The sequence below is a fragment of the Leptodactylus fuscus genome, chromosome 4 (genome assembly GCF_031893055.1).
Source record: "Leptodactylus fuscus isolate aLepFus1 chromosome 4, aLepFus1.hap2, whole genome shotgun sequence".
Lineage (NCBI taxonomy): Eukaryota > Metazoa > Chordata > Amphibia > Anura > Leptodactylidae > Leptodactylus > Leptodactylus fuscus.
In genome coordinates this window covers 134,269,410-134,279,631 of record NC_134268.1, presented here as the reverse complement: position 1 = coordinate 134,279,631, position 10,222 = coordinate 134,269,410, and the positions used below count along the sequence as shown (strand labels likewise).

Genomic DNA, 10,222 nt, shown 5'->3' with positions numbered 1-10,222 from the left:
CTTCTTGCAAGACACAGCCTGGTGGATCATGTGACCGCCGGGTCAGAGGGCGGCCCCATAATGGTGGTACACATAGCTGTGTATACAGCACTCATTGAGCGCTGTATACACAGCGATCGAGAAGGCAGGGAAGGGAATAAACCTTCCCTGTCTTCTCTCTGGGAGCTCCGGCTGAAGTTACAGCCACCTCCCAGTGTCAGCAACTGCACGATCTCTGTGCAGCTGCTAGGTTCTGACAGGACGTACCGGCACATCCTGTCATAAGTAGGCAACCACTATCTGGACGTAAATAGTCTATGGGCGGTCTGGAGGTGGTTAAAAGGGGTATTCCCTAAATCAATATTAATCACAGTTAAGGTAAAATGCCCGATTAATTTTAATCATAATTGCCTTGCTACACTGTAGCCTGTTTTAGGAACCTACATCTGTAGTACAACACTATGCAAAAATGATAGATACTGTGCAAATATAGAACCAAATGCCCTATGCAATTTTCATTTCATTTATGTCTTACCACTTTCTGTTCGTGAACCTTCATAATCAACAGGCTGGCCTTTCTTGAAGATCTTTATTGTAGGATATCCACTTATTTCATACTTTTCACCAAGCTTTGTAGCTTCTGTAGCATCTACCTTAGCAACAGGTATAGGTGGATCATTTTCCTTTAATGTTTGTGCAATTTTTTCATACTCCGGAGCAAACTGCTTGCAGTGTCCACACCTAATATATACCAAAAAAAATGTTCCAAAAGTAAACAAATGCATTATGTTACGTGCAATAATGCTAGTCAGTGCAGAGATCACATATACAATAAAGAGAAGCAAGAACCAAAGTAATGTTTACTGTAGTATTACAATATTGCACTACCATTCACTACTCAGTAAATAATATCATTAGTGCATGTTTATCGTGCCTTTATTTGGCATAATAAAGGCTTGATAAACATGCGGGGCTTGTTTGCTGTGAATTATGAATCATTTGTACCTTTTTTCCCAGGTGTAAAAAAAACCCGTCATGTCACAGCATTGAATTCACAAATTTAGCATTTTGCAAAAAATTTCACAGATTTGCCTTTTTTTTTTTCAAAAAATAGGTGCAAAGTGCACATCGCCAAAGAAAAAAAAAATGCACCTAAAATAATTAACATGTGCTCAACATTTATCAAGGAACTGTGCAGATTTATTAAATATCCACTACCAAAAAAAGCTGAAAAAGCACAGCTTTGAAATTTTTAATTAAAAAGGACAGTTAATAAATAACCCCTCATTGTATGTAGCAACACTCAGAAATATACTCCCATATAATTGATATTGGAGTGTATTTATTAGAATAGTGACGCACTATGTATATGAAACCCCTCTCTATGTTCAATCATCCAACATTGGGTCAAATGGATATTCATCTGTAACAACACTACTTGTGGGCCAAGTATGTAGGTTGCGTTGAGTTCTCTGGCTGCTGTGTGGTCAGGTAATTGCAGTTTGCTGATAAAGCCTTAGGCCTGGTTCATGTCTGCGTTCAGTATTCCACTCTGGAAGTTCGCTTGGGTACCCCCATTACCGCCAGATGCATGGTCATATGCCTTTCAGGCATGCCACAAGTACTCCATTTCTTGTAAGGAGCAAGAAACTCATTTTAAGAATCTCTCGTGCTGGTACAGAGTACCTTCTGTCCTCCATAGAATCTTCCCCTCCACTTCGGATCGATGTTGGAGATTAATACTGATCAAGGTACGATGGTACACATCTGGTGAGAATGTTTTCTCTTGCGCCCATTTTGGACTGAGGCGAGACACGTTTCAAACGGTAACCAAAATCACCCTGGAGGACGACCTGGCCCCACTCCTCCTCTCCATTTTTCCCAGGAAGTTTGAGACATACCCATAGACTACTTGGTTTTATGCTGGTTGCTGCTTGATCGGTCATACCTAAGTTGTGGAAATCATCATCCCCACCCTCACTGGCACCCTGCTTGCAGGAACTCCTTTGCATCCACAGGATGGAAAAAATGCTTGCTGAGCTGAAAAGCGATGACAGAGCTCACCGCCAAACATGACTCCTCTGGGACACTTTGTACCACTCCGCGGACTTTAAGTCTGCCCGTGTTCCCCCACCCTCATGAAACCCTCAGCTGTCTTCCCTTTCTTCTCGAACACACATTTTCACTATTGCTTTTGCTCCTTACTCCTGCTGACCCTTTCCTCTACCCCCATTTCCCTGCTGTCCCCGCTGACTCTAGGGAGGCTGATCATGCAGTCTTTTCCCTCTATTCTTAGTTGGCACACCTTTTTGCTCGTTCTTTGTTTTTACTGTTTGTTTAATTAATTCTCTTGATATGTTTACTCTGCTGCATCAGAGTGTTTGCTTGTCCCCTCCGCTTGTTGAAGAATAAAGGAAGTGAGAAGAAGAAGAGACAACAGACAAAGCTGGTCAGAAGGAGATAGAGAAACTCCTTTAAGCTTTTGGAAGCTGTGGAGTGATAAAATGAAAAATGGAAAAATGGCTGTGTTGCCCAGTTTAACTCGCCATATGAAATATCTTGCATTCAGATTATTTTAAAAAATTTAACTTTTCCTATCAGTCATTATGGTTGTTAGTACTTTAGAGAACATTTAGCAATTATGTACAATCTATACAGCTGTTCCTGACAGGCACAATTACTTACCAAGGTGCATAGAATTCTACAAGTACAGTATCTTTATCTACAATAAAAGTATCGAAGTTTGCATCATTTAACACCAAGACTCCATTTTCTTCTTTAACTTCTGTTTCATCAAGTGAAGTTTCTGAAATAGAATATAAAAGTTTAATTGTTGGTAGCCTACAACACTCGGCTAACTTAGTAGGGACAATAAACCAGACTTTTGGAGTCAGAAAAAAAAAATGTCACTAAGATGTTAGGAAGTAAAAAACTTCTTACTCAATTGGATAAGGAAATCTGAGGCCTGGTTCACATCTATGTTCGGTATTCTGTTTGGGGGTCACCAATGTGGACCCCTAAACGTAATACCGAACACACTGCCAAGCGGTGAGCTAATTAAAGCACACGGACCCCATAAACTATAATGGGGTCTGTGTGTTTTCCGCACGAGTTATGCGGAGAGGAAAGTACTTTATGAACAACTTTAGTTTCCGGATGACTCATGTGGAGACGACGTGGAAAGCACACACACCCCATTATAGTCTATGGAGTCCCTGTGCTTTCAGTGCTCCATCTTAGTCAGCAGCGTCCTCATCAGCATCTTCTTCCGGCGGTGGCTTGTAACTTCTAGGCCTCGGGTCTTGGGCAGAGCAGACTGCGCATACCCACAGGCCACGGAAAATGGCCGCTTACAATACTGTGCAAGCAAAGGACGCTGCTGATGAAGATGGAGGCGGCGCTGGAAAGAGTTCTCTCGTAGCATTGGGGACGCCCCCAGTGTGGTGAGAGAGCTAATTTGCATACCGAGAAAAACTGGGATTGTAGACGAACGGTGGCGCGGAGAAGGCGACGAAAGGTAGGAGACGAATAACATCTCTTAAGGCTATTCCAACGTGGTACTTAGAAAAAAAATCATGTCTGAGTGATAGGTTCCCCTTAGGGCTAGTTCACACGTGGGCAAAGGGGAGTTTTTTGACAGCGGATTTCGCTTCAAAATCAGCCCCTTTACAATGGAGCCCTATGTGAACAGCTAGCTTTTTTTTTCACTAGCTTTTTTTTTCTGCTAGTTATTTTTCAGCTAGCAGAAAAAAGAAGCGACATGACCTTTCTTCAGGCGTTTTCCGCCTGAAGAAAGCAATAGAAGTGAATGGGAGGCAAAAACAGCGCAGGTTTTTTTCAGCGCGGTTTTTTGCAAAAAACCGCTAGCTGTTTTTTGCAAAAAAACGCGTGGAAAAAACCGCTAGCGTTTTTTTTTAGCCCATTCACTTCTATGGGAGGGGAAAACAGCCTGGCTTTTTTTGGAAGCGGTTTTTACAAAAAAAAAGCTCCAAAAAAAGCCTGGCAATGTCAAAAAAAAGCTTCCTAATTAGGAAGCGGTTTTTTTCAGGACCAAAATAAGCCAGGAGGTTTTTACGTGTGAACTAGCCCTTAAAGTTGGCATCTCTCTGAAATACTTTAAAATTTAACTTTTAATCCATCAAATTGATTAAAATGGTACAGACAAAAAAAACCCCTAAAAACACTGACACGTCTTGAGACAACCTGTCTCTTTCTCATAGCGTATGGATACACTATGAGGAAGAGACAGGTTGTTTTGAAACGCGTCAGCCTTTTTTTTAGGAGTTTTTTTCCCGTTTTTCCTTTCTTTTTTTTTTTTTGTCTGTACCATTGTAATCAATTTGATGGATTAAAAGGTAAATATTAAATTATATTATCTTAGAGAGATGTCGACTTATCTTCATTTCTTCACATTGTGATATACACTCCAAGAGTCCAGAGTAGCCTGTGCACATTGAGTCTCACATTGCATCGAAGTCCTACAAACGGTGAGCTACAGACATTTTTTACCCTATATCCTTAGGCTGGATTCACACCAACGTTAGTTTTCTGTATGGGGATTTTGTTTTCTGCATTTGAAAAATGAGGACAAAACAACGCTGCAAGCAGTGCTACTCTTTCGGGCGGAAACTGAGTGTAAATCATGCAAACCCTATTATAGTCTATGGGGTCTGCAGGTTTCCACAGGCACTTTTTTAAGCGGATTAGCTTTCTGTTCAGGTGTTCCTACACAGACCCATCCAAATGGAAACCCAAATGCAGATGTGAACTTAGCCTTAAGGCCAGGGCCCCACGGGCCGGAAACGCCGCAGTAAAAATCGTGGTGTTTTACAGTACTGGCAAAGTGGATGGGATTCATGAGAAACCCATGCCCACTTTGCAGCGCAAAAAAAAAAAAAAAAAAAACGCAGCGTGGACACGCTGCAATTTCCAAAACTGTTGTGGTTTTGAAAATCGCAGCATGTCAATTATATCTACGGAAACGTCAGAGGCTTTCCCATAGATATAATTGTAACAGAAAGGAAAACTCCGTGAACTTTCTGTTCAAAGCACTGTGGAAAGAACTGCAATGCATTCACGCTACGGTTCTTCCCGCAGCGCTTTAGCTTAAAGGGGTTTTCTGGTAATGTTTTTTTTTTTTTTTTTTTTTTAAGGTCTGTGAGTGCTATTAATGGGTTAATAAATGCACCCAAATACCTTTAGCTGTGTTTTGAGAGATTACTATGTGTCACTGATAGCTCCTGGCATCTTCTGCATTTGTTTACTTAGTGGAGCTTCCAGCTATGTAGCTTCCACACTAACTCCCTCTCTCTTCACTCTCCCCCCTCCCCGTCTCTCTTGCTATCCTGCCCACTACTAGCCCTTCCCAACTAACTCACCCCCCCCTCATACTTGCCTCCTTCCTGATGACCCTTCCCTCTTTTCTGATTCTGCTAGTGCGCGCAATAGTCCCGGCACTGCTCTATGCTCTGCTCCCACGCATGCACAGTAGAAGTGGATTATCGGCTGCAGAGCACAGAGCAGCGCCGGCAGTCAGAAAAGAGGGAGGAGACATCCCGCAGGAGAAAATATGAAAAGAAGAAAGTTAAGTATGATGGGGTGGTGGGACTAGTAGTGATTTTCTGTTTCTGGAAACTGGCAAACGGATCATAACCAGAAAATATGGGTAGATACATATTTTTCATAAATTATGTAATTTAGACAATAAGCAGGTTGTAGGATGTTTAGATTAGTGTAGAAATTAGTTTTTTATCACAGACAACCCATCTAATTCTTGTTCTTAGCAGGCCTAATGTAGCCTGTAGCCAACAAGTCAGACAGTGGTAGAGCAGGAAGTACATATTTTGCGAACTGGCTGTATTTTTGACAGCCAGCTTAGTAGAATCGCGGAGAACCAGTCTAACCTTACCAATGCCTGCACATAAGTAGTTTTCCTAGGTTCTGAAAAACATTTGGCCAGACGGAAAGGTAAGAAATAATAATACAAATAATGAACGTATACTAGCTTGATAAATTGCCCACTGCTGTACTACTGATCAGTATTTTCTTATTTGATGACAACCAAAGCAAATGGTTTCAGTGGTCCTGATGCTAGGCAAAGACAAAAATCACTGCAGCTAACTAAACAAAGGCTAGCTGAGAGCATTAGACAACCAAAAACAATCTTTGGTGCTCCGAAACGCGTCAGCCAGACGCTGACTATTTTCTATTTGTCATTATGGACAGTTTTTGAACAACTACTATGGATGTATATCATTTATCCTGGATGTTTATTAATTAAAGGCTAAGTTTTATACTATGGAGGTGTTGCTGGATATATCGTGGAACTGTGTGCACTAACCAAAAACCAAAGTGAAATATATAAAGTTGTATATAATGAACTAAAAGTAAAGAAATTTAGTAGCATGCCTCCTTACGATGCACTATGCAGGTATCAAGACCACTGAGTTGGAGCCAATTTTGGGTGCAGCCATAAAAACATTACAGTGCGAAAATAAAATTATTTTTATTAAACAATTAGTATTGTCCAATTAGAGAGCCAGTTGCATATTTATTTCCATGTGAATTCAATCACTGGCTTTATATTGAATTAGAAACTATTTTGTCTACCTACGACCGTGCACGTGTCAGGTTCGTGGTTGAATGGCAAAGATGACATATGGATGCCGAGAGTCATCCATGGTTCCACAGAGCAATTAAATTCTTTCAGTGTGTCTGGGCCACAGACAGATATAGGACCGGTCCTGAGTTTTGCCCTGGGCTCACTGCCCCATGATAAAACCATGTATGTGGCTATTAGAATATAAGTGGACCAATGTGCGAGTAATGTAAAACACAGCTAGCACCAGTGACAGTACAGCGCGCGCGCGCGCGCGCGCGTGCGTGCGCGTGCGTGCGTGCCTGGAGCCTAATAAGGGAGGCTGACTATGGAAAAATAGAGGAGATGGTGGGTTGGCCTACTGACTCCACAACCCTGGTTCCACAATGAGAACAGGTACAGGTCATGTCAATATGGCAGTAGCACAAGGATACACACCCACTGCTAATACACACTGGTATTAGTTACCTGCCAATGGAGAACTTTCACAAATTCCATTCTGTATGAAGATCATTGTATCAACATATTATTGCAGAAATATTTACATCTACGTGTATGCGTTATGTGGTTATATTTATCATCAAAAGACATTAAGCTGCAGTTTAGTAAATAGTCAGGTAGTTAAATATAGAGGCAGACACCTCTCGTTATACAGCAGCCATTCCATGCATGGTATAGAGAAGGCTTACCTGCTATATCCTCCTCACAGGACACAATCAGCAGCCCTGTCAGCGCAAGGTAGAGCAGTGAGCCCCAAAATCTCGGAGAGCCCATGACACCAATACACCGGAGTACACGCCCTGCAGACCGTCTTCTTCCTGTGTGACCGGCAGGAAAGCAGACCATAAACCGGTACCAGCGGGAACTATTCACCGTGTGCCCGCACTGCGCTCCTCTACTTATAAAATCTCAACAAGGATGCAACACACGCACAATACACGCCGGAGCCATTCACCTCAGCTCAACACTGCAGCAGCGTGCTTCCCTGTCATTGGCTGCTCGCGTAACCGCCAATAGCACATCGCCACTTCTACAGAACAAGGCGGAAACCTCGATAGGGAGGCGTCTGCGGAACAGACTAGGCAGCTGCACATTGGCTGTAATGGTGAGGAGGGCGGGAAACCCTGAGAACTGGTTACGGACATGAAACTTGACTGGGACGAGCCCTGTACAGTAATAATATGCGAGTACGGGCATAAAGGAATGAGGAAAAGGCTAGTAGACAAGAAGGCACCTCAGACTGAAGTTTCTACGTGTTCTACGAAGTAACTGCATGTCCTAAATGGTTGGATACTTCTGGGGGCCAACTGCTGGGACTGCCACCATTACAGAGAACTGCAACCATTGCTTGCCTTACCGCTATAGTCCCATCTGCCTCAGAGTTAGATGACATGCACACAACCATGTCTATGTAGCCAGACCAGCCATACTGGACCTTCACTAAAACACCCCCTTCCCCGTGTATAACAATCACATAAATAAGAACAGACCAAGTTAGTGGTTAAAGGATCCTATCATTCAGACATTTTTTTCTAAGTACCACGTCGGAATAGCCTTAAAGGGGTTGTCCCATCACAAGGATCCTATCTATAATGCTTGTTAATTTGAATGTAAGACTTTTCCTAAATACATTGCTTCAGCAAAACTGCTTTGTTTGTCCACTATCTTACTTTATTCATTTTTTTGGGACACATCCCTTGACTTATCTGGTCATAAGTCAAGTGATGTATCTGCCTGCTCTGAGGGAGGAGGGGCTATGTGCACGGGAGCGAGCCTGGAGGGGGGGTTAGTTTACCCTTTGGGGGGAAGGGGCCACCAATACAGACCCGGCATCCGCTGTAATAGAGAGGCGGATGCCGGGGACGGTTAGACGCCGGCACAGATGCCTGCAACATCGCTATTCTCCTGCCCTGCATGAAGCCAGCAGCGGCAGGAGCGATGCTGCTATTACGGGGGGGCAGAGAATAACAGCATCGCTTCCGCCGCTGCTGGCTTCATGCAGGGTAGGAGAATAGCGATGTTGCAGGCATCTGTGCCGGCGTCTAACCGTCCCCGGCATCCGCCTCTCTATTACAGCGGATGCCGGGTCTGTATTCACATATGCAAAGCCAAGCGGCGAGATGCCGCTGGCCCTGCGTGCACACTCATAGACCAGTCTAGCCTTCACAATGCAAATGCAGACCCGGTATCCGCTGTAATAGAGAGAGGCGGATGCCGGGTCTGTATTCGCATTGTGAAGGCTAGACTGATCTATGAGTGTGCACGCAGGGCCAGCGGCATCTCGCCGCTGGCTTTGCATATGTAACCCCGCCCACCAATGACGCAACAAAGCCAGAAGAAAGAAGAATTTACAGCAACGAAGACTGGTGAGTATGTGACGTGGGAATACCCCTTTAAGAAAGGCTATTTGTCTTATACCTTTCGTCGTCTTCTCCACACCACCATTCGCCTACAATCCCGGTTTCTCTGTCGGGTTTTTCTGTCCGCTTTAAATGTCGGACATCTTTACATGCGGACAGTGAAGGAAGGGCACGGAGTGCAAAAGAACGCACCCAATGCCCATTTAAATAAATGACAGGTGTCACGGACACAGCTAGTGTCCGCTCCTAATGTCCGTGCCAGATTTTGAGCGGACACTACCTGTCGGACACTGACGGTAGTGTGAAAGCCCCTTAATTTGTTGCAAAATTCTAAAACAACGAGAGCTATGAAGGTAGCCAGACATCAACAGACTTCTCTTGAAGCGGAGCTCAGGAGGAACAGCTATGCCAACAACACACTCATTATATCAGTAGCTCATAAACAGGGTTCTAGGCCATATGCACGGTTCATTTTATGTACCAGTAAAAAAACATACCTATTTCTTGAATTTGGAAATAAATCATATTTGATTTATCACTAAAGAAGTGTTCGGTGAATGTGCATGTGAAACTGGTGGGTTCGGTACCTCAAACAAGGTTAAGAACCACTGCATTATATGGTGTCCCAGTGAGCTGCTGAGATGCCGGAACATTCACAGGCACGGCGTGAGACGAAACGCCGGAGTAGGCAAACCATCTACCAAATGGCGCCATAAACAATGTGCATCACATAAGGTAATCTGTCAGTATGAGTAGATGCAATATAAACACAGATTAGTTGTATTAACAAGACCACATAGTCATATAATAGTAAAGGGTTAAAGCGAAAAACTGCATTACTCCCTGATGAAGTCGTAATGACGAAACGCGCGTCGTGGTGGTTCATGGTAAGGAGATGTCTGTGATTCTCTTGGGCGTATCTTGTGCACCCCTCCTTCCTTATGCCTTTTAGTATAGTGATGCAGTTTTTCACTTTAACCCTTTACTATTATATGACTGTGGTCTTGTTAATACAACTACTCTGAGTTTATATTGCATCTACTCATACTGACACATTACCTTATGTGATGCACATTGTTTATGGCCCCTTTTATACATTACTTCCTTCTATGTATCATGCAATTTGGCAGCATTGGCTCCCTTCTTTGTCTTTTCCTTTCTAAGGGTGCATTCACACTACGTAATGCCAGCGTGTATCACAGCCGTACACGCCGGCGCTACAGCAGGGCTGCCGAACACTTCCCATTCATTTCTATGGGAGCCGGCATGCGAGCGCTCCCCATAG

The 10,222-nt window shown here is 43.4% G+C and overlaps 1 protein-coding gene across 1 annotated transcript in view; it reads right to left on the bottom strand.

The window, feature by feature from the left end:
- Positions 1–7,573, bottom strand: part of PDIA4 (protein disulfide isomerase family A member 4) — a 24,372-nt gene extending 16,799 nt beyond the window's left edge. Inside the window, exons 1-3 of the mRNA XM_075271126.1 lie at positions 7,267–7,573; positions 2,665–2,785; positions 515–720 (exon numbers count right to left, since the gene is read on the bottom strand). Of these exons, the coding sequence (XP_075127227.1) occupies positions 515–720; positions 2,665–2,785; positions 7,267–7,423 (484 nt within the window). The 5' untranslated portion in view covers positions 7,424–7,573. The remainder of the gene's footprint in view (positions 1–514; positions 721–2,664; positions 2,786–7,266) is intronic.
- Between the last annotated feature and the right edge of the window lie 2,649 nt (positions 7,574–10,222).